Source organism: Lagenorhynchus albirostris, chromosome 15 (assembly GCF_949774975.1).
Source record: "Lagenorhynchus albirostris chromosome 15, mLagAlb1.1, whole genome shotgun sequence".
NCBI lineage: Eukaryota > Metazoa > Chordata > Mammalia > Artiodactyla > Delphinidae > Lagenorhynchus > Lagenorhynchus albirostris.
The window spans coordinates 52,679,536-52,704,354 of NC_083109.1; the positions used below are offsets into that span (position 1 = coordinate 52,679,536).

Genomic DNA, 24,819 nt, shown 5'->3' on the forward strand with positions numbered 1-24,819 from the left:
ACTCAGGAAAACAAAAATGGCCTCCAAAGCACAAGACTAATCGTGAACTGCAGTGAAAACGACGCATGTCTTTGGTAAAATTATAAGGAGCCACGCACCTCTTCTTGATAGCTGGTCCTGTAGGCTTGTTCTAGCTCCTGATCCAGGAAGTTCAAGCTGAACTGATTAATGGGTGGCTTAAAAAAATAATCTTTCATCAGGCTAGAAGAGACAATAAATGCAATCAATCAACGTGCAGCACAATCGTTACATTTATTTTATCAGAAGATCACAGTTACCTACTGAAACGCCATTTGTGAAGCATGTCACAAAAGCTGTACTAAAAGTCACCATACAATAGACATTGCTCAACTGCCCCTTTTAGAACATGTCTCTGGAAACTCCTTCATGCTTCTAGACATAATCCCATTTTAGGTTTCCCCTCCACGAAAGAATGCCCATTCACCATTAACATAACACACACCATCAGAACCGTGCTTTTGAAAACATCTTCCTAACGTCCAGAATTAGAATAGAAGGAGGCAGCAGCTTTTTTGTTCTATAAAATGCTCCCTTCCAAAGGACCAGCAGATCCCTGTACTGAGCATACTTATGTTGATTTGGAGGCTTCCTTGCAAACATAATTCAGAACCGGCTGTCCTGTCACTCAGAGTACTGACAGTAATTACCACTGTCACTGCTAACAGGTTGTTATCACAAAATTGTGTTTATAGTTAGTGTAATTTTGGTGCTACTGTCACATATGCAGATTGCATGTGAAATGATAATGCTCAATGATTTTAATAGCAGAGAAATCAAGCCTGCTTTACGTGACTCTTTCATTCTTTTACGGACTGCTAGCAAACAGTCATATCCTTTTTATCCTGCAGAAAATTACTATAAATTTAAGGGAATGTTAGCATAATTTCAGAAGGCAAATGCAGCTGTGGGATGTCTCTCTCCCTCACATAATAACTACTAGAATTAAATCTGATGAAATTTGTAAAGAGCCTATCATGTGCCTGACACACAGTAGGGTTCACTGTAGTTCCTCCTTTCCCTGAAGCAGAGTGGGCTCTCTTTTTGTGCTAAGTGTGCAATACCTTACTGGGCTCTCAGACTTAGAAAAGAGAAAATTCTATCCCCTAATGTTGACCCCCTATCCTCCCCTCCACTTGGCAAGTATGGACAGAGGGAAAAACAACAAAGCAGCTATAAGAAGGAAATGTAATGGCTTCATTTTTGCAGTCAAGTGGCAGGATCCACACTATAAAATACACTGCCCATTTGAGATTAATATTGGGAGGTCCCACTTCTGGGAATGGAAATTAGCTCCTGTTAGATCAATCGTCTCTCAGATAACAACTATAAACCCTAAACAAAATATAAAAACAACTCCTGGAAGGCACTGGCAATTGACCAAAGCAGTAAGAAAATGGAGAAGAGCCACACTTGGAACAGGCTGAATTTCTTGTGGGTTTTTTTTTTTTTTCTTTTTTTGCCTAAAGAGAGTCATTAGTCAGCACCACGTGTAAGATGGCTAAAACTCAGAAAAACTACAGTTTTACTGACCTGGAAAACAGAAAATAGAGTTTAGCATGCCCACCAATGGAAAATGAGGTTGGACATTCCAGAGAGAGAGGACCAGAGAAGGGGGAGCCCCAAATTCTGCATACAGGCTCTGCTCGAATCTCTGGCTGACCCCTGAAATACACATGTGCATGGCAGACTACAAGCCTAATTAAGGCTGAAGGAATAGTGGCTGCCCACCTCAGGGGAGACAGAGTTTGGTGTTTGAGTTCAGATGAGTTAACTGTCTACTAAAACAAACAAAAAGTTGATATTCTTCAAAGGAATGTAACAGAATCCAGGTTTTCTAACCATTGTACATAATGTGCACAATGCAATCCAAAATTACTAGACAAACAAGGAAACAGGATCCATGATCCATCCTCAACAAAAAAGCAATCAATAGAGACCAACCTGAGATTACCAAGAGGTTGAAATTGGAGGTTGGGGTTTATAATGTATATGGATGTAATACATGTGAAAACTGTAACATAAGGAATGAGAAGAGAGTAATGTACCTAAACAATTGTAAGATTTCTACATTTAAAGTGAAATGATACAGGGACTTCCCTGGTGGCACAGTGGTTAAGATACTGCTTGCCAATTCAGGGACACGGGCTTGAGCCCTGGTCTGGGAAGATCCAACATGCCACATAGCAACTAAGCCCCTGCACCACAACTACTGAGCCTGCACTCTAGAGCCCACGAGCCACAACTACTGAGCCCTTGCACCACAACTACTGAAGCCCACATGCCTAGAACCCATGTTCCGCAACAAGAGAAGCCACCTCAATGAGAAGCCTGCACACCACAATGAAGAGTAGCCCCTGCTTACCACAACTAGAGAAAGCCTGCATACAGCAACGAAGACCCAATGCAGCCAAAAATAAACAAATACATAAATTTATAAAAAGAAAAAAAATGAAATGATGCAATATTAACTAAAAGAAGACTATAAAAATATAAGACTGCCTAGAGCAACCATTAAAAGAAAAATCATGCAAAGAGGTATGGCTAAAAAGCAAATAAATATATTAAAATATAATAAAAAAGGCAGATATTGTCAGAATGATTTAAGGAGCAAGACCCAAAAGAGATGTATTTCAAATATAAAGACCCAGGTTATAATTTTTTAAAATGGAAAATGATGTAGCATGCAAACAGTAAGAATAAGAAGGCTAGAGTGACTATGTTAATATCCGATAAAGCAGTCTTCAAGACAGAGTATTACTGGGCACGAAGAGGGACACTTCAAAATGATAAAAGGATTATTTACCAGGAATATATAACACTCATAAATGTGTATGTACCTAAAAAAGAGCTTCAAAATACCTGAAACAAAAATTGTCAGGACTACAGAGAGACACAGACAATTCCACAGCCACAGCTGGAGATTTTAACATCCCTATCTCAATAAGTGATAGAACAAGAGACAAAGAAGTCAGTAAAGAGACAGATGATCTGAACATTACTGCCAACCACGTGGGCCTAATTGAGGTTTATGGATCACAACATCCTGAGAATGCAGAATATGCATTCTTTTCAAACGCACATGGTATGTTTACCAAAACAGACCACATGTGAGACCACAGAACAAGTTTCAATAAATGTAAAAGGAATGAAGTCACATAGTGTATGCCTTTGACTACAATGACATTAAATCAAACATTAATAACTAACATATGTAAGTACCGTTTTTCACTAAAAGGAGCCAGGGCTTTTGGAGAAACGGCTGATTCCTGAGCTGGGGCAGGGAAGATATAAAATGAGCCTGTTGTACTGGAAAGTAAGAAATCACTCAAAACAAATGAAGGAGCCGTGTCGAAAGGACACAGGAGCCAGCCTGAAGGCGGGCTCCCAAAGGCCAGATTCGGGACAACTAGAGCATCAAACTCTAATTAGGACAGTGATAAATGATGTCATGTTAAGTAAAACAGGACTCCATGAGGATTTATATGGATTTATAAATCTATAGATGGATAGATTAAGTAATAAGTGGGGAGGAGCTCTTCTTTACTGCAGAACGCCAAGCCCCAAATGATAAATGCAGAGTCAGCGCTGAAGCAGGAAAACTGCCATTTTGACCAACATAGTAAAGACTGTTTCAAACAAGAACCATCAATGGAGATTAAGTCTAGGGAAGCGTGGTGAGGAATGGGATCTTTACATGATCTGAAAGCATCTTCCCACAGATGGCCGACTAGTCACAGGGAGAAAATAAGTACAGACTGGAGAAGTTGGCAACACTCGCCCAGCTGATCAACATCACTACCCCTGATGAGGTCAAAGGGGGCACCACGGGCCTCTGGATCTGGTGCCTGAGAAGACACGTCACCTCCATGGGATCTGGACACACAAGCAGCCTGGACAGAATCATGAGGAGATGTCACACAAATCCAACTTCAGGAATATTTTATAAAAGAGCCAGGCCTGCATGTTTCAAAAATGTCAATGTCATGGAAGATCAAGAATGGCTGAGGAACTGCCTCAGATTTAAAGAATGAAGAGGCCTGACAACCGCATGGTGCAGCATGTGATTCTCTACCATGCTATGAGGGACACGTGGGACCACACAACAAAACCAGAATAGGAACCGCAGACTGGGTAAAACACCTCATCAGTGTTAAATTTCCTGAATTAGGTAGCTATGATCACGTGCAAGAACACCCCTGTTTTCAGGAAATACAGTTTTAAGGGGTAGAAAGCACAATGTATCTAACTTACTGTCAAATGGTTAAGAAAAATAAATAAATAAATTTCACAGGGAGAGCGAGAATAAAACAAGCAGAGTAAAATGTTAAAAGTTGGTAAATTGGGGCTTCCCTGGTGGCACAGTGGTTGAGAGTCCACCTGCCAATGCAGGGGACACAGGTTCATGCCCCGGTCTGGGAAGATCCCACATGCCGCGGAGCGGCTGGGCCCATGAGCCATGGCCGCTGAGCCTGCGCATCTGGAGCCTGTGCTCCGCAACGGGAGAGGCCACAACAGTGAGAGGCCCGCGTACCACACACACACACACAAAAAGTTGGTAAATCGGGCAAAGGGTGTAAAGGGAATCTTTTGTATTATTCATGCCACTTTTCTGTAAGTTTCAAATTATTTCAAAATACACTGACAATAGAAGGCAAATGCGTGGGGGGTGAGGTGACTCAGAAAACGGGGAGCTTCTACCTGCAAATCTTCGCTTTAAGGCAGGTGGCTGCATCTTACCTGTCTTCCTTGATAACGTCAACAAAATGGGCATCCGTTTTCTCCCGGATGTTCTTGAACCTCAGCGGAAGGAGGGCTGACTGGTCCAAGCTCACACCTGCCCACCTTCCCTTCTCTTGTAAGATCTCGCACAGGGAGGTCTGACTGTTGGTGAGCTTCTCCTCCGGGGGAGGGCTTAGCAGTCCGTTTTGCGTTTTGGAACTGGGTCCTCCAGAAGCCTGTGTCAGGATAGGGAGTGGGGGCAGACACAGAGGCTGAAGCGTGGGATGCAGCAGCACTATCCCCCACAACGCGGCCATACCGGAGCACCCTGGACTGCGCCCTGCACACCACAACCTGCACCTTTGGATCTCTGCTCTAACCTGAGCCCTCTGCCTCTCTGCCGGTCTGCTTTTCCCCATTCCCCCTGGCTCCTCCAAACACACCTCCAGGCGCCCAGGACAGTGGTGACATGGGAAGAGCCGGTAAGGAGGTCAGGGGGAAGGCTGAGGCAGGAGTTGGGGAGGCTCGCAGAGTTTCCTGACCACAGAACCAGCATTCCAGGAGCCAGGAGGACTCGAAGGAAGTGCAGGGGCGGATCCAGGGAAAGGAAACCCAGAGCTGTAAGGGCTGCGGCTTAAGAAAGGGGGGTGACTGATTTGCATTTCTCTAATAATCAGTCACCCCAAGCAACCTAAATGTCCATTGACAGATGAATGGATAAAAAAGGTGTGGTACATATATACAATGGAATATTACTCAGCCATAAAAAGGAATGAAATTGGGTCATTTGTAGAGATGTAGATGGACCTAGAGTCTGTCATACAGAGTGAAGTAAGTCAGAAAGAGAAAAACAAATATCGTATATTAATACACATATGTGGAATCTAGAAAAATGGTACAGATGAACCTAGTTCCAGGACAAAAATAGAGACACAGACATAGAGAACAGACATGTGGACACAGTGGGGGAAGGGGAGGGTGGGATGCTTTGGGTTTTTAGGATTGACATATACACACTACCATGTGTAAAACAGATAGCTAGTGGGAACCTCCTGTATAGCACAGGGAGCTCAGCTTGGTGCTCTGTGATGACCTAGATGGGTGGGATGGGGCGATGGGAGGCGGGCTCAAGAGGGAGGGGATATATGTATACATACAGTTGATTCACTTCATTCTCCAGGAGAAATTAACACAACATTGTAAAACAACTGTACTCCAATTAAAAAAAAAGAAGGGGTGACTGGACACAAACGACGTGGAATGACCCAGCATCGTGCAGGTCCATGGGCCAACGACCCGAGGATGAGGATGACAGATCTGCGCCTCCTTGGAGAGTCGCCTGATTCAGAAGCTTGCTTGGAGGCTCCTGGGTCTGGTCTCCAGGCGAGACTTCTTTGCACTGCCCTTGCTGCTGGCCTAACCCAAGCCCTCCTCATGCCCCACCTTTCACCCTAAGGGTTCCCCTCTTCTCCTTCCACATCCACATCCCACCAGCCACTGAGTCCAGCTTCCAGCTCCACAGGTCTCACTGCCCGTCAGGGTATCCCATGCAGGTCAGCATCCATCCTGCTATTTATCGGTCTGTTCAAAACCCAGAGGACTCGAAGGTATGCAATGGTGTCACCCAAGAGGAGTTGCCCTTGGAACTGAGAAGCTGACCAGACAGGATGTCCCCTCAGGTGGGTGCACCAGGAGAGGCACTGACAGGGACTACAGCCCAGAGCAGGTTACCTTGGTGCTTTTCTTGGGCTCCTCCTGACAGCCATTCTGGACTGCTCCGCCTTCAGCGCCAGCTTCCAATTTGGGAGCAAACATGATTCTGCACGACGGGCAGGTCTACGAGAAAAACACAGACCGTAGGAGCTCACTCAGGCAACATGACCTCACTACGTGATTCAAACAAGTCAGCTGCTGTTGCAATTTGCTGTCACACAACAAATGGCGCAACCAAATGGAAGGCTTACCGAACCACTCAGGATGAGTTAAAAATGAACTCGCTGGGGCTTCCCTGGTGGTGCAGTGATTAAGAATCCGCCTGCCGATGCCGGGGACACAGGTTCAAGCCCTGGTCCATGAAGATTGCACATGCCATGGAGCAACTAAGCCTGTGCACCACAGCTACTGAGCCTGTGAGCCACAACTACTGAGCCCACGTGCCACAACTACTGAAGCCCGCGTGCCTAGAGCCCATGCTCTGCCACAAAGAGAAGCCACGGCAATGAGAAGCCCGCGCACTGCAATGAAGAGTAGCACCCACTTGCCACACTTAGAGAAAGCCCGCGCACAGCAACAAAGACCCGATGTAGCCAAAAAAAAAAAAAAAAACCAGCAGCATGATAATGGAAAATAAACCACACAAAGACCTGTATGTGAATGTGCCCTAACAGCTTCTACTTTTTAGTACAAACAACTCAGATGTCCATCAGCTGATGAATGGATCAACAAAATGGGGTATATCTACAGAACGAAATATTACTCAGCTATCCAAAGGGATGAAGCACTGACAAACACGACAACGTGGATGAACCTTGAAAACTCATTCAGTGAAAGAAGCCAGACACAAAAGGTCACATATGGTGGGATTCCATCTGTATAAAATATCCACAAAAGGCGAATCCACAGCGACAGAAAGGAGATTAGTGGTTGCCAGTGGCGAGGGACACAAGGGAATGGGGAGTGACTCTAACCGGTGTGGGGTTTCTTTTTGGGGTGATGAAAACGTTCTGACCGTGGTGATGGTTGTACAACCTTTCAAACATACTAAAAACCACCAAATTATACACTCTAAAAGGGTGGATTATATCTCAATAAAGCTGTTGTTACACAAACTAGCTGCCAACCCACACTCAAACACTAAGCGAAGGTTCTCAAGCTCTCTGTGAAGGTGAGCTGTTCTCATACAGCAGGACAATCGGAGGGACGAGCTTACAGACCTAGCCCTTCTTATTCATTTGCGGGAATTAGCTGACCTAGAAGAGACAAGGCAAGACTCAACACTGTCACATATAGCACAACACAGGGAATACAGACAGTCGTTTACAATAACTACAAATGGAGCATAACCTTTAAAAATATACCATCACTATATTGTACTTCTGTAACTTATATAATATTGTACAGCAACTATACTTCAATTAAAAAAAAAAGTACCCCCAGGGATAGTAGAAAGGGCAAGGCTTTCATTTCTCACAAACCAGGGTTCAAATCCTCGACTACTTACTGGTTTGGAGACCCCTGTTCAAATCCCTCACCTCGGTTCTCTCCTGTGTGAAATGAGAGTGAAAACACTTTTCTTGAAGACATATTGTAAGGATTTATGAATACGCAAGTAGAAAGCCTAGCATTGCTCCTGGCGCTCAGTGTATCCTTAATAAATGTACTCTTATTCTTAATATGATCTGGTAATCTAGGAACCAACCACCACTGAGATAGCAACTGACAGCATCCAGGGGAAAAGACAGACTTATTAGGCTTCAAAAGCAATTTCCTAGCGTAAGAATCGTTAAGCACTGGAATACACTGTAGGAGGCTAGATATTATTTCAGAAATTTTAAATAATAAAATTTAAATAAAATAAATGTCACTTAGTGCCTTAGGGCAAGGATATAACCCAGATCACATCCTAAGTTAGATTTCAGGCCTGTACTGTATTCAATAAAAGAAATAAAGATTCTAAAGAGTTGTGTAATTTGGGAATCTGATGCAATGCACCCATTAAATTCGAATGCTCGTATTCATTCAAGAAGTGAAAATATACATGCCAAAAGAGCTGGCCAAATCAGGGAGTATCATGTCCGAGCAAACAGCAGTACCTAGGTAAAATCTGCTTGTAGCTCAGAAAAAATTGGCATTATTAACAGAGGCAAGATGCTCTAATTGTCAATGGCATACAGTAAAATTATTTTAAAGCACCTCTTGGTATTGACTGAGTTAAGCTTCAGAACGTGTTGCCAATGGGGCCAATGATCTCAAATGGAAAAAAAAAAATCCACTACCACACACATGAAGTGACCCCCACAGCCCCAGAAAAAAGTGTGTGCGTCCACGTGACAGGCCAGCAAGATTCCCAAGGTCTTCCCTAGCAGGTGTGTGTGTGTGTGTGTGTGTGTGTGTGTGTGTGTGTGTGTGTGTGTGTGTGTGTGTGTGTAAATGGCTTTGGTGGTGGTAGTGGTGGCAGGCTTGCTTCTCTAGGGGAACACAGCCTTTTCAGGGGCCAACTGATGGCCCAAGGGTAGGATGGATACAGCCTGGAGCGGCAGGGGGGTGTGGAGGGTTGAGACCCTCTAAGCCAAACCCTTAGGCTCCAGGGACTGTCAGTCACCAATCTTGTAAAGACACGATGGAATAGTGAACAGATTCTCTGACCACTTTTCTTTTCTTTTTTTTAGTCTTTATTTATTTATTTAATTTTATTTTTGGCTGTGTTGGATCTTCATTGCTGCACACAAGCTTTCTCTAGTTGCGGTGAACAGGAGCTTACTCTTCGTTGCGGTGTGCGGGCTTCTCATTGAGGTGGCTTCTCTTGTTGCGGAGGCTCTAGGCGCATGGGCTTCAGTAGTTGTGGCACGTGGGCTCAGTAGTTGTGGTTTACGGGCCCTAGAGCGCAGGCTCAGTAGTTGAAGTGCACGGCCTTAGTTGCTGCGCAGCGTGTGAGATCTTCCCGAACCAGGGCTCGAACCGGTGACCCCTGCATTGGCAGGTGGATTCTTAACCACTGCGCCACCAAGGAAGCCCTCTCTGAGCACTTTTCAAACGTTAAGTCTAGAGAACAAGTGTAACACAGTGATTAAAGGCACTGGCTTTGAAATCAGACTGTCACGGACTGAATCCTGGTTCTACCACATAATAGTATGGGAATCTCTCTGAGCCTCAGTTTCCTCCTTTGTTAAATGGGATTGAATCATAAGGGCAGAATGAGGAGACACATGTAAGGCCAGTCAGAGGTATTTTAGATCAGCTCTAATCCCAAGGCACTGACCTCCTAGAATGCTGAACTGAGAAGGATGACGAGGCCACGTCCTAGCCCCGAGGGAGGGGACCCATGGGGGCTGGCGATGTCTGCCATGGGTGAGGGCTTGCGTGTGTGAGCGTGCGTGCGTTGACCACACTTGGCTCCACACACGCCTGCAGTGTTGGGGAGTGCTCAGTAAACACTGGTCCTTAACACTGAAACATCTGGTCCCTATTCTCTCGGGTTCTGAAGCCAGTGCATACGATCATTTAAAGTCCTTGATCACAGACTGGACAGCCACCGGGCGTCTGCTCTTGCCCAGCCCTGTGTTTTCAGGCATCTCTTGGCATCAGCTTGCTCCTAAGTATCTTCCTCTCCTCATGGTCTGAATGGTGCTCACTCCGCACACTCACAGCAGCTTCATCCAGGGAGTGGGGACTGGGGGTTGGGGAGGATGCCAGCTGTGGACCCAGGCCCCCCTGTGGCAGGGTGGTTCCTGCAGCACAGGGACCCAGCAGCAGATCATTTCATTGTACTGTGAAGATGTGGCTCTTTGTCATTCTGTTTCTTCCTCAGCTACTTTCCTTTTCTGGGGGAAACTGTACTGATTCTAACTTAAAAACAAATGAAACAAAAATCTTAGAGAAATCTGTCTGCCCTGATGGAAACTTTCTCATAACTCGACATTCCCTCGATCTGTAGGGGGAGCCTCTTGTGCTCCACGGGGGTCCCGCCAAGCAACGGTGGGACGGTGGGTGGGTTTGTCCACCCCCTCCCCCCAGCAACTTTCCTTTAACTATTTTCCAGCTTCGTTTTAATCCGGTTAAAACGTCTCACATACTGGTTTTTGTCAAGCAGATACCTCTGTGAAATGTTTGCCAACCTATTAAAGGCCCGTCTCTCCCTCTGAGCAGCTGCTGTCATCTCAGACCCCAAAAAGCCTTTACCAGGAAGAGGGGTTTAGATTCTGGGGACGCTGGGGGACACGCCCAAACTGAGCAACTGACTTGCAGGGCAGCCCCTCTGCAGGCACAGTGGGTCAAAGCTACTGTTCTAATGATAGTGGCTGCCACGATGTGGAAATGCCTCAGTGCCCAGGACGTGCCAACGAACACTGTCAGGTCCTTATCCACGCCATGCCCACGGTCTCACGCACCTGATCTCCATTAATCCTCATATCGACGCTGCAAGGCAGAAGTGACTGTCAACAGCGAGGGTCAGACTGTGGGGTTCCTGGCCCCTGACCACCATGCAGCCTCTCTCTGGCCTCCTTTCCTGGCACAAAGAGGACCCAGGAATAATCCTGGCACTCTGATCTCCTCTGCCTTGTTCCCCTGAAGTGACCCAAGCAGTTATGGTCACCTCCTGGTTCCTTTAAGTGGCACCACTGGACACCGGCACCAAGGGGAGCTTCACCAAGACCAGCTAAGGTCTCCAGGACAGAGGACTCTCCGAGCCAAGGAGTGTGCTGGCTGTTGCCTGGGAAACCCGAGATCCCCTGGAGAACAGCCAGGAGCAAACTCTTCATCTTCCCAGATTACCCACGCTTGCTCCCATCTCGGATGTGGGCTCTGGAGGGAAGATTATAACGATTTCTCTAACACGCTTGGGTGCCTTTGCATTTGTTTTTAACACATTTCAACACATACACCCTATATCCTCTTCAGAATACATGACACTGAGCTATAAAATAGTTTTTTCTTCAAGGCTATTTCTCTTCACAAGATAAATCACTTCTAAGCCAACAGCTGTCCTTTTTTCATAACTGTCAAGGGAGGGAGCAGGGAAACCTCTTTTCTGAGAAACGAGGAGGAAACAACATCAGAAAAGTCCTGCTTTGCCTGGTCAGTCTGCTGAACATAACTACTGAGCGAGCTGTCCTCAGACCAGGAGGAACATCCCTTGCTTCCCAAACTTGAAACCCAGGTTGAACATGGCAGACAGGAGCATGTTGCCAGAGCACATATAACCTACTGAGGCCCATTCTGAGTTCTAAGCTCTTTCCTGTATTACTTTGTTTAGTCCTCACAAGCACCTAGGAAACAGACGTTGTGAGTAGCCCATTTTACATAAGAGGGAACTGAGGCATAGAGTGAAGGGACTGGCGCAGAGTCACAGTTAGAGAATGGCAGGGGGACAACGCCCTTGACCCCAACCACACATGTGACATCTCTGCGTGAACAGGGACAGCCAGCTGTGTGGGGCAGAGGTCGCCCTGGCTGTGACCTGCCACGGGCAGGCCAGGCACCCACCCCAAGCTAGCGGATCGGCACAGGCATTCACACTCCCAAATAGATGATTTCTGCTAACAAAATCTTAGAGAAAAGTAGAAGCCGGATATTAGAGGAAAATAGGAACGGTAATTATTACAGAAAAAGAAAGGCATCCAGAAGCGATAAGAACAGAAAAGTGGACAGCCTGCGAATACTGGAGGCAAAACAACAAACAAAACACACACCTGTAAAAACCAGGCGCAAAATCTCTAAGCCACAGAGTGTAGAACCACTGAAACCTCAGATTCCTGAGCCCTAAGCGACCTAAGTGAGTTTAATAATCGAGGCTGATAAGGCAAGAAAAGTGTCACCATGGGGTGGTAAAGTGCCATCAGAAAGTCAAAGGAAGAAGATATTTGGTATTTGGGGAAATTTATTTCATGTGCAGTACTTTACTACCTGATGATGCCAATTAAATGAGCTGGACTAACCTTTCCACTTCAATTCACACGTAATATATAACAATAACAAGCATATTTATATTACATAAAAATAATATAAACATAATATTGTATACATATGTATTAAAATGTTTTATTTTGAAACAAGTTTAGACTTAAACAGAGTGGGAAAGACAGTTCAGATAGTCCCCATACGTCCATCCCAGCTTCCCCTAACATTACTTAGCATCTTATATGAACCGTGGTCCAGTTACCAAAACTAAGAGATTAACACTGGCACGGTACTATTAACCACGCTGCAGATTTTACTCACATGTCCTTTTCCTGTTCCGGGATCCCATGCACATTTAGTCTCCTCCAGTCTGGGACATTTTTGAAGTGTCCTGGTTAGGTATTTTGTAAAATGTCCTTGAATTTGGATTTGTCTAATGTTTTCTCACGAGATGACTGAGGTTTAGGATTTGAGGGAAGAAACCCACAGAGGCGATATGCCCTTCTCTGCACGTAACACGGGGTAGAGGGTGGTACATGATACCGCTGGTTTTCTTAATTGTGATGCTAACCATCAGCATTTGGTGAAGGTGGGCTCTGCTAGGTTTTCCACTGTCGAGTTACTATTCTTCCCTTTCTTTATTTTTTGGCTGTGCCTCATGGCTTGTGGGATCTCAGTTCCCCAACCAGGGGTTGAACCCTGGGCCATGGCAGTATAAGCCCGGAATCCTAACCACCAGGGAACTTCCTAACTATTCTTCCTTTTAAAATGAATAAATATCTAAGGGGAGATGCTTGGAGGCTATGCAAATGTCCTGTTTCTCCTTAAACTTCTACCTGCTGATTTTAGAATTCAGTGATGGATCTTGCCTGTAGCACTTATTACTGTGATGCTCTAAAGGTGATTTTTCTTTCCCTCACTCCTTCTACAATCTATTAGCTGGAATTCTTCTCTAAGGAAGAGTTGTCAATTTATATGTGATGTGCTTCCTCCTAATTGAAGGAAACACACACACCTCTCAAAATACAGACACAACTTGAAAAGTCCTTTTTAAAAAAACTTACTTTACATCCACATTTCAGAGCCAGCCTTCAGATTACTATTTACTTATTTGTGTTGCAGCTTTATGGAGATATAATTCACGTACCATGCAACTCACTATCTAAAGTCTATAATTCAGGGCTTCCCTGGTGGTGCAGTGGTTGAGAGTCCACCTGCCGATGCAGAGGACACGGGTTCATGCCCCAGTCCAGGAAGATCCCACATGCCGCGGAGCGGCTGGGCCCATGAGCCATGGCCGCTGAGCCTGCGCGTCCAGAGCCCGTGCTCCGCAACGGGAGAGGCCACAGCAATGAGAGGCACACGTACCGCAAAAAAAAAAAAGTAAAAAAAAAATAAATAAAGTCTACAATTCAATAGTTTTTGGTATAGTCACAGAATTGTGCAACCGTCAACCATCATCACTATCAACTCAGACAACTATTTACAATAAATACTTAATATCTAAACTACACACGCACACAGAGAGAGAGAGAGAGAGAAATCTATTACTTTTTCCATCTATAATAAAGTAAAAGGCCCCCTCACTTCCTCAAACTGAACTGACTAAGCCTATTCATAATGATTTTACATACAAATAACAAGGAGATAACAGAAGTGATCATTTTCTTAGAATCATTTAACAAGCCATAGGGACTGTCACAGAAGCGTGTTCCTAGGGCAAGTGACCTCAAAGGGAAAGTATAACCCTTGTGAGACAGGACAGGCCCTCTCTGAATCCCCCCACGTGGGTGCATCCACTTTATCAGCCTCATTACCAATTGTAAACAGGGAGAAACACCCCATGAGCACATGCCCTGGGTTCTGAATAAGGGTTTAAGGCAAACTCACGAAGACCAGCCAAGCAGGTGCATCCCAGGGAGGTCTTTCAGGGATGACATAAGATGCTCTCACAGCTCATGTGGCTCAATGATTAGGATGGATGTGATAAAACACCATCCACATCTTTGGTTTGCATTTCTTTGCTCTTTGCAAACACGTCAGCCTGGCTATTTTTATTGGCATGCACAGTATCCCTCCATCCGTCACCCACAGGTTCATGATAAATGAGCAGCAGACACCACAGCAGGGCTGGGGCCACACAAAACAGGTTGCACGTGTGCCGTGGCTACATCCCTTACAGCAACGATTAGCTGCAACAACTGAAGGACCCCCTTCAGCTCAGAGCGAACAGGGACCTTCCCGAGAGACTCAGTGACTCCTTGTGGGCGAACCAAACAGCGCCTCCACCTGCTCCTGTCCTCCCTGCTCCTTCTGCGGTCAGCATCCACCACTCGGTGCGGACCGAGTGAAAGTGCACTCCAGGGTCAGCTGAGCTTCTCCAACCCCAGCTTTCGCGGCGTGCCTTCAGTTAATCCTCAGGACAGCCCTGAGAAATTGCCATGTCCCTGTGGCTTACAGCCACGAGGTGACCTGTTCGATCCCAAAGCCAAGGCTTTGAGATGGATCCTCAGCTTTAGGTTCCAGCCTTTCTGAGGCACCCAAGCCACCTTCCGTGACACTGACGTGGCAAGGCCTTGTCTCCTTCCCTGGCTCCCTTCTTGCCTCCTCACCCCAAACCCTCTGATACCTCTGCAGCTCAGCCCAGAGAGCTGAGTGCCACCATTCTGGTGGGACTCCTCTCCCCCCAGTATGTGACATCAGGTCCTTCCTGAGGAGCAGCTCTCACGACCAGCCACTCAAAAAGCCAAGGCTTAGGTGTGAAGGGTTCCCTCTGATGTATGACCTCAAGGCCAAAGCCCTTGACCTCTGCCATCACTACTGTTTCTTAGCAGGTCATCATAGTACTCAGACTATTTATGAAATATCAGGTGGCAACTGTCCAGCTGTGAACTAGGAGATAACTTACAGACACACAGGGTACGTGTGCCAGGAGCGGAAAACAAGTGCTTCATGGGCATCACCTTGGTTCTGTCCAGGCTTCCAGTTCAGCCCTCAGTCTAACTCTGCAGAGCTACGTGTCTCTGCGTGTCATTACAAAACTAAAAACATAAGCCAAAAGAAAGTCGTAATTATCTACTACATGCCAGGCACCATGCTGGATCCTTCGGAAAAACTTAAGTTATGTAACAAACGGGCCCTGCATTGAAATAGATCAGAGAAAGGGGCGTAAGAAACATAAGCAAGTATTTCAGGTTGCGTATGTTATAACCAAGCGGTGCAGACTAACTGAATTAAGGCTTCAGAGATGGGGTGGCGGCATCACTAGCTAGAGGAGTCACAGGAAACTAAGAAAGCTGCACGGTGAGAGAAGAGGGGAGTTTATGGGGACAGGGAAGCGATCGCACTGCAGGCGAGAGCAACAGGACCAAGCCTCCGTGGATTCACTCGATGAGAATTTACAGAACACCTTTCCTCTAATTCCTTGGTTCCTTCAAGGAATTAAGGAAACCAAGGCCCTCTAAAACCTAGTTCTCCTGCCGAGTTTATGATTAATCTCTCTGTCCCAAACTTTATTCCCTTTCTTGTCCCCTCTAACCTCAACTGTGTGCTAACTAAACACTCCTCAGCCAGAGTCAGGTGACTAAGACGGCTATCGTCAATAACATCGCTAACGCACTAAACTGCTGTTGCCGATATCACTGTTAAGGTACAAACTCAGGTTGTTTCTCCAGGGTAAGATGAGCAACAGACCCCCCCCCCATCCATGGACCACCTGGCCTGAAAATCGTAAACCAGAGACATACTGACTCCCAAAACTACGATTAAGAAATGTCACAGAAATGTCACAACACGATGATTAACCCTAGCTTCAGTGTTCTTCCCCCCTTTAACTCAAAGACCAAACTGGAGTGGATCTGAGGCTTGTCTCCCACTCCTTTGCTTGTTGTCCTGAAAATAAACTCTGACTTTGCTGCAGACACCCACTGTCAGAGTAGGCTTTCTGCACTGTGGGCAAAAGAGCCCTTTTGCTTGGTTACAAAACTCCTTCCACTAGATAAGCACACCCCAGAAAGGTACAGCTTGAAAGAAAAAATCTTTGGTCAAGAGGCCAGAGAATGCTGCATACCACTTCCCTCTCTGGAGACTTATCCATGCATGTTAGCATGCTAAAGGCTCTGAGAAGGCCTGCAGTAAAGAAACCATTTCAGTGTTGTTTAACCCATATTGACTTGACCACAGACACTTTTTCCATACTGGACACCCATTTCCATCCTGAGAAACTTCTGTTCAAGGGAACCTGCTTGGGGAATCCTCCTTAGACCAGGCCTCTTCCACTGGTCAGGGCTTCTGGCGCTGGGCAGGGGGAGGAGGGAGATGTGGGGAGACAGAAATCCCCATGGGAGTCAACTCTTTGTTGGCTGCAGAGGCAGCAGCAACAAAGCGAAAGAAGTCTGTTGACAAAAAGAGTCAACAGATCCTGGGAAAGGATGAGGAGGAACTCGTCTGTGATCCAGCGAATCAGAACAGCTCACTGTGGTGCAGACAACATGGAGCAACAAACCAGTGGCACACATGAGCCACCGACACGCTTGTGGGATAAATCTACTCAAAGAACCTGGAGCAAGAGACTGCAATTGCACTTTTGTATTGTTCAAAAACTCTTACCTGAGGGAAAGCCTTGTATGTCAGATTATAATCTATGTAATCTTTAAAGGAGACCTCAGTTTTCTGCCTTTCAAGTCTAGGATGACGGTTCATAGTGATTCACTTGGTTCCCCGGTGCTTATGCCTCTCAGCCGCCTGCCCTGGCCCGACCTGCACCCAGGAACCAGGGCCCAGAGCAGGGTTGTGAGGATGGACCCCAAGTGGCAAAGCCTGGCATGGAGACCGGGCCTCCTAACTCCTCATGCTCCTTCCACTCCAACCGTGAATCCCAGGAACCCTATGCTTCAGGGGTGTCCCTCATCTCAGATGTCCTGTTATCCCCCAAACACCATCAAAACACCCCCAAAATTATACTTCATATGCACTCATCTTTCCCTCCTGGAAGGGGCAGAAAGATCCTTTTTTTTTTCTTTCTCAAATTCCTTTTGGTAAACACAGTTAACTTCATAGATCACAAGATTATTTGGAAAATTTATACATGGCAATAGAGTATGCTAAATAGTTTGTTCTTCATTTGCGGTACGCAGGCCTCTTACTGTTGTGGCCTCTCCTGTTGCGGAGTACAGGCTCCGGACGCGCAGGGTCAGTGGCCATGGCTCACGGGACCAGCCGCTCCGCGGCATGTGGGATCTTCCCAGACCGGGGCACGAACCCGCGTCCCCTGCATTGGCAGGCGGACTCTCAACCACTGCGCCACCAGGGAAGCCCTGCTAAATAGTTTTTGCCCAACCAGATCAAAAACAAATAAATATATAAACAGGTTTATGACTAGAACAAGACATGTTCCGTCGGGGGGAGAGAAAACCTTCTTAAGCCAATTTAGCACAGAATGCCTATCATTAACACTGCAGGTGTGTGATACAGTGAGGTCCTCAAGGGCACACACCCTCATGGATAGAAACACACACACACACCACCTAAAGTGGCAGACAAATGCAACAAAACATTTATTTTTGGCTTTGAGCTCTATTTCTCTACTTGACTACAGCTCAGTTGGAAGCCTGAGGAAACAATTTCTCCCCAAATAATAAGGCCGTGTTTGGAAACCATGTTTTTGTTCCCCTCCCCACCTAGCTCTTCCCGGCCCATGTTCAGTGGTAGCCTGTGAGCAGGGGGCTCCTCTTTCTGACTCCTGCAAGACAGCAGCCCAGGCAAAGAGTGCAGGCATTAAGGAAATTTCAGCTACATGCGCTGTTATGCGTGTGCCAGAGAGCACGGGGAAGGACAGGGTCAAATACCCTATCCTCAACAGGTGTGAGTTTACCCTTCCCCGCTAGGGGCCATTGGGTCATGTCTGGAGACCTTGGTTGTCACACTGGTAAGAGAGGGTGCTACTGGCATCTAGTGGGTGTAGGCCAGGGATGCTGTTCAACATCCCACCATGCACAGGATGTCCCCTCCACAAACAGTTCTCTGGCCCAACATGTTGATGGTGTTGAGGCTGAGAAACCCTGCACTAAGCGAACAATGCACACGATGAAAATGATACGTGTGTGTGCTGTCCACAAACCTGAACACAGGAACCGCACACAGTGCCTGGATGAGAGACACCATGAAGTCCAACACAGTGAAATAATCTGGACACTGCAGCCGAGTGCCCCATTATGATGCCTTCAGCTGAAGTACCAAGATCGCAAGCTTTCAACTCTGTTAATGATGTGGATAGGCAGGAATGTACTGGATTACAGCCATACCAATAGGCCATCGTCCTGACCAAACATCACTGTGTTATTTGAGAGCACAAAACAGTGAGGTGGAACTGTTTTAACCATCTCTCTCTTTTAAAAAAAAAAAAAAAAAAAGGAAATGGCAAATATTTAAACTGTAAAAATAAATAAGAGGTATCAGTTGGGGAACTAAATCAAATGTGATATCTGAGGAACAACTCACATACCAGAGTGATTTCACATGCCCAGGGTCCATCATGTTAATTCCCTGGTAGTTTATTGGGACAGAAATGCACCCAATATGCAGCCACCAGGAGATCTCTGTCCCAGTGATGAAATATTATAATGTTCTTGGCAAGCCTGCACTCTTCCAATGAGCTACAGCACAAGATTCACCCACACCAACAAGATTTAAAATAATCATAAAACACTGAATTTCAAGAGATGTTTGAGTATTTGAGAAAGTGATCTCTGAAATAAGATACAAACTAGCCCTCCAAGCAAGATGCTGGGAGAATCACCTTTACTCTTATCATTTATTGTTAGCTTTCAGAAATCCCAAAAGACATCATAGGTTGCAGAGAAAGAAAATAGTAACTCAAGTGAGAAGCAACTCTATGCAGTGTAGAAAGAAAATGGAGGTGCATATGTCAAAAAAGCAAAGATATTAAAAATGCAAAATGCTGCTAACTTTATACTAAATTTAAAAATCATAAAAACCAAATGGAAGGGCATTCCAAGTCGTCTGCCACAGACCCGAAGGCTGTTTATTATTTCACATGTTCTACTGCAGAATTAGTATCAAGTTTTAGAAGTAGGAAAAAAAAAAAAACTAACCTTAAGGTTATCAAAGGTTTTGACAGTCTGCGCCAAGTCACTGACACTCCCTGGCGATGCTGTCCCCTGTCCCCTAGGGCCTGAGGACACCCGTGAGCCGTCAATGACCTCAAAGCCAGAAAGCAAGGCCTCTGAACAGCTGCAATGAGACTCCTTCGCTCTCTGACCCGCTATCAGGTATGTCTTCAAACCTATGGATAAAAATTACAGTCAGCACAGGTGGACACCAGCGTCGGTCGAAACGCAGCTCCGTCTTGCTCTCTACGCAGGACACGCTCCTAGAAAGTTGAGAGTAAAGTGAAAATGAGAATAGGTCATATTTTACTACTACTCCCATGACCTTTCCAGAGATGCGCAGCCTCAGGGAGAATGACTGCCTCCAAAACACACCATGTATTCACGCTGTGTTTTCTCTGAATGGAGGCTGAACGCTTCATCTTCTGGGGCTGAAACAAGGGTTTAAAAGTCCTTCCTTGGAAGGGTCACGTGGCCTCTTTCTGACGGCAGCAGAGCCCACTGAGTGCGGACCCTATACATTTCTTGGGTTTGTTTCTATCTGTAAATACCAGTCGCCGACATTCATAATGGTCAGTCTAGATGTGAGGGTGACTACAGACCATGTCACCTACGTCAGGGACTGGCAACCACCATGAAAAGGGAGACCAGAATGTGCACCAGCGGGGGAACTAAGCCCTCCCTCGATTCAGACTTAAAAAGTATCTCTTTTCTGTTGGATCCAAACATTCACACGGCAGGAACATCATTTTTTTTTTTAATATTTATTTATTTGGTTGCACCAGGTCTTAGTTGTGGCCAGTGGGCTCCTTAGTTGCAGCTCGCCGGCTCCTTAGTTGCAGAACGTGGACTCCTTAGTTGCAGCTCCAGGGGTCCTTAGTTGCAGCTTGCCAGCTCCTTAGTTGTGGCACTAACTGTTAGTTGTGGCATGCATGTGGGATCTAGTTCCCTGACCAGGGATTGAACCCAGGCCCCCTGCACTGGGAGTGCGGAGTCTTATCCACTGCGCCACCAGGGAAGTCCCAGAACATCAGCTTTTTGTCAAGCTGCAGTCTATGTGAATTTTATTCTCTCACAAAATCCCCACTGTAAAAAAAAGTTGGTTAAATGGACTATTAACCTACAACTTTACAATCCCCATTAAAGGCTGAAGTAACAATATATGCTATAGTGTTAAGGAGCTGTAACAGGTGGGCTGGGCCCTGCTCCTGGTGTACAGGACTATCTGCTGGGAGGTGAGTAAGGAGCAGCTTTTCCAGACGGAACTCAAGGGCTTTCTGAAAAAGAAGCAAGCCTTATTTAAAGAAATCCATTGTTAGTCCTTACTGGAATTTAACCAGACTACGAATTTATGAAAGGGAGTGATACGTGATTTATTCAATAAACATTTATTTTAGGCCTGGTGTATGCTGTACACAGAGAATAAAACCAGAACAAAGCAGGATTCCCATCTTAAGGAGTTTAAGCTTCAGCAGAAGGTGGTAGAGAAAAGCCATCATGGGACTTTGCTGGCGGTCCAGTGGTTAAGACTTCGCCTTCCAATGCAGGGGGTGCGGGTTCCATCCCTGGTCGGGGAGCTAAGATCCCACATGCCACGTGGCCGAAAAACCAAAACATAAAACAGAAGCAATATTGTAACACGCTGAATAAAGAATTTAAAAATGGCCCATGTCAAAAAAAATCTTAAAAAAATAAAAGACTCTATACGCTATCTAAGAAAATAAAGTACATTTAAAAACAAAAAAGAGGGCTTCCCTGGTGGCGCAGTGGTTGATAGTCCGCTTGCCAATGCAGGGGACACGGGTTCGTGCCCCGGTTGGGCAAGATCCCACATGCCGTGGAGCGGCTGGGCCCATGAGCCATGGCCCGCGCGTCCGGAGCCTGTGCTCCGCAACAGGAGAGGCCACAACAGCGAGAGGCCCATGTACCGCAAAAAAAAAAAAAAAGAGGTGACATGTGACTACACTGCTGGATTCATACAGTTTCTCGCACTCAGTACATATTTAATAAATGCTCTAAAATTAATTAAGCACATAACCCTGGGACTACTTAATCAATAATCCTTAATCATTTTATAATTAAACCACCATTTCATCACTTTATCTTTCTTCCTCTCCCTCCCTCCTTATAAAATACTGTATAGCATATGTTTTTAGGTCAGCAGTTCAGAGAATTTGGCAAGAGTCACAGGACACCTAGACACATCCAGGAGTGTAGCCAAATCACAGGTGGGATCCAAAGACTAAGATAAATAATTTTAGATGCTAACTGACCCCAAAGGAGATTGCTAAATGCTCACTCTTAACTAAGGTCCTGAACTTCCATGTATTTTTTCCAACCAAAAATATACATCCCAAATGATATATAGGATCAATCACAATTCTGACTAGCTACGTGTATAAACTTGAAAGGGAAGCGTGAACTAGAATACAACAGAAGGGTAAAAGCAGCTTTGCGTGAATTTCTCAGACTCTGTTACAGAAAACACTGAACTGATTTCATCACTTTGCCTTGGGAGAGTCAGAAAACACAAGCTCTGTGGGCTGAGGAGAGAAAAGCCCTATTTCTGACCTGCCGTGGCATCTCATCCCTGGCTTCACCCAACCAGGGCATGAAGTGGCCTGGTCCCTGGAGCTGCTGTAACTAGTCCCTCTCGAACTCCCGGGTGTGGCAGGTAAGTCACCTGCAGCGGGTGGGAAGCGGGGCCCAGAGAGTACCCGCAGCTGCTGCAGGGACTGCCTTGGGGAACAGACAAAGGAAGGGCAGTTTTTGGATTGCAGGGGTGAGGAGCTGAGGCTGCAGGGGAAGGTTTTCCGTTGTGTCTGTAGCTGGCCCTGACCCCAGAACTGCATTCCCACGGGGAGGCCGGCAGCTCGGGGCTCCCCTGCCCGGGGCTCTGCACCCCTGGGCCCTGCTCCCAGTCAGCTCTCTCACACCCAGGAGGGGTCCTCAGTCAGGGAACCACTTATCCCCTCCCTGTATGGCTCCTCGGGCAAGAACAGGTGAAGGAGGCCTTTCCTGGAGGCATGACAACTACAGCAGAGAAAGGGCTGAGCCTCCAGCCCCGCAGGGCCATGAATACATGATGATGATGCAGCCAGTCCTCCAAGCAGCAGTGCGCCCTCCACCTGGGCATGGAGCCAGCTCTGCAGCACAGGCTCTGATGCCTGCCTTGGGGTGGGCACCCCTGAGGTTTGTCGTTGCTGCTTTGAATTGTGACTACTGAGTTGCCACTCATTGCTCAAACATTTATTAAATGCCTCTGTTTACCATGCACTGTGAGGGTGCTGAGGGGACAAGCGTGAACATGGCAGCCGTGACCCTCCCTGTACAGGGCGGCTCCTGCAGGGGGATCTCGGCAGCAGGTGGGTACGCCTACCTGGTCCAGGACCAGGAAGCACAGGAGGGTGTATCTCACGAAAACTCAGAGGTTTGAGAAGGCCTCCTGGGTGAAGTCCCCTCCACGTTGAGGGTTACAAGATGAGGAGAGGCCAGCCCAGTGAAGGCCACCAGGACCAGGGGCTGGGACAGCATGGTCAGGCTGTGGGTGTCACCAGAATAGTCGATGAACCAGACTCCAGAAAGGGAGCCTTTAGCAGGGAGAGTGGAGGGATGGAGGTGAGTGTTGTGTGGCTGGAACAGAGAACATGTTCGGGGCGGCAGGGGGTGGGGAGGGGGCAGAGAGGAGCTGAAGTCCGTGCAGGGCACCAGGGAGACCAGCTCCAGGAGCCTTCGCTCTGGGGGCAACAGGGGTGAGGAGGAGTAACGAGCAGGCACCAGGCTGAGGAAAGGCCAGGGAGCCCCGGAAACTCCAGTCACAAGTGGGTGGTGAGGGAGTCAAGGGACAAGGGAGGTGGGAAATAATGGTGAAACCTACTCCTTCTGAATTGCGGGGGCAACAGGCAAGGCTTCCACAGCAAGCACGAGTGTGACGGGTAAGGGCATGTGGCTTCCAGGGAGAAGCCCTGGGATTCAGGCTCTGTCCCTCCTAAACGTGTGATGCAGTAAGATACTTCATGGCTCCACCTCTCACTAAGAACAGGACTCACCCCACAGGGCTGACTCGAGGATTAAATGATTAACACACATGAGGCCTTCATGGCAGTACCTGGCGCACAGTAAAAACTCAGTAACGTTAGCTATTATTCTCAACGTGGGTGTTTGACCTGCTTATCGCTGGGAGTCTTTTTTATGCTCCTTCTATGTACAAAAGCATTTGCAGGATTGTTAAATCAATAACTGCTCCACATTTGTTCCTAACTTGAATTTTTCTTTGGGGGGCTCCTAACAATCAACCTGTATTAGTAACACAATGCGAGTGTTCCAAAGGACAAACGCACAGATGTGTCCATGGCAAGCAAAAAATCGGTGAACAAATTAAGCAACTTTTTTTATGCTTTAATATGGAAAGTTAGATTTAAAGTGAAATGTTTTGCCAAAACTGGAGTGATATCAGTAATGATAAAGTCAGACCGGATATGAAAGGTCCCAGGGAACGTATCAGGGCCAGGTGACTGGCTGCAGTCAGGAGAGGTCATAAGACATAAGGATTTAATGAGTAACTACACACATGGACCTTGGGGTCCAAGTTCGTTAGAATGGCTTTTAGAGCAGAAAGTCAAAATAAGGCAGCTAGATTATTTATTTCATTAAGTATAGTGTAAACAGGAGAACAATTAATAACGTTTCTTATATTCTTTCCTGGTAATTGACTTTAAACCTCACTGGCACGGATGCCTTTCATTGGCTTAATTTCACAGCAGGTGGAGAAGTGGGGAAGACGGTTCCCATAAGCTCCTGTCTCACGGAGGCGTCGTCTGCAGCTATGTGTGCCCGGGAGGCTGACGTGGTTAACAGTCTTAACTATAGCATCAATTCTTCGAGGAGAAAAACTGAGCCTTGCACCCAACTTGTGTTTAGTTTTCGTGAGCTGAGCGTAATTTGAGTGAGTGCCAAAGTCCATTTTGGAAAAGAAAGACTTTCCTGGCCTTCTTATCACTGTTTTTCTGCAGAACTCTTGCTTTGGAGGGTGATACCCTCAATCCAAGAACCAAGGGCCTAAGTGTCAACCCAACAGAAAGAGAATAATCAGGAAGGAAAGAATGTCTGCAGGTGTGTTGGGAGTTAGCAGAGTGACATAGCAAACGCCTGGGAGCTTGCATCACTGATGATCTGAAACAATCAATATAAGGGAGGCAACCACTTTGGGCCGGTTCACAAATCAAAGGGTCTAAAAACTTATTCACTTTGTAATGAATTTTTCCTTCTAATGATATCTGTAATGGCCGAGTAGCATGAGGATTATTTGAACGAAAATGTAGTCAGTCAATACGGA

At 46.3% G+C, this 24,819-nt stretch overlaps 1 protein-coding gene across 1 annotated transcript in view; it reads right to left on the reverse strand.

Moving 5' to 3' along the window:
• Positions 1-24,819, reverse strand: part of ADCY9 (adenylate cyclase 9) — a 130,593-nt gene that overhangs the window by 25,232 nt on the left and 80,542 nt on the right. The window contains exons 3-6 of the mRNA XM_060122697.1: positions 19,470-19,660; positions 6,472-6,576; positions 4,759-4,976; positions 99-201 (exon numbers count right to left, since the gene is read on the reverse strand). Coding sequence (XP_059978680.1) covers positions 99-201; positions 4,759-4,976; positions 6,472-6,576; positions 19,470-19,660 — 617 coding nt within the window. The remainder of the gene's footprint in view (positions 1-98; positions 202-4,758; positions 4,977-6,471; positions 6,577-19,469; positions 19,661-24,819) is intronic.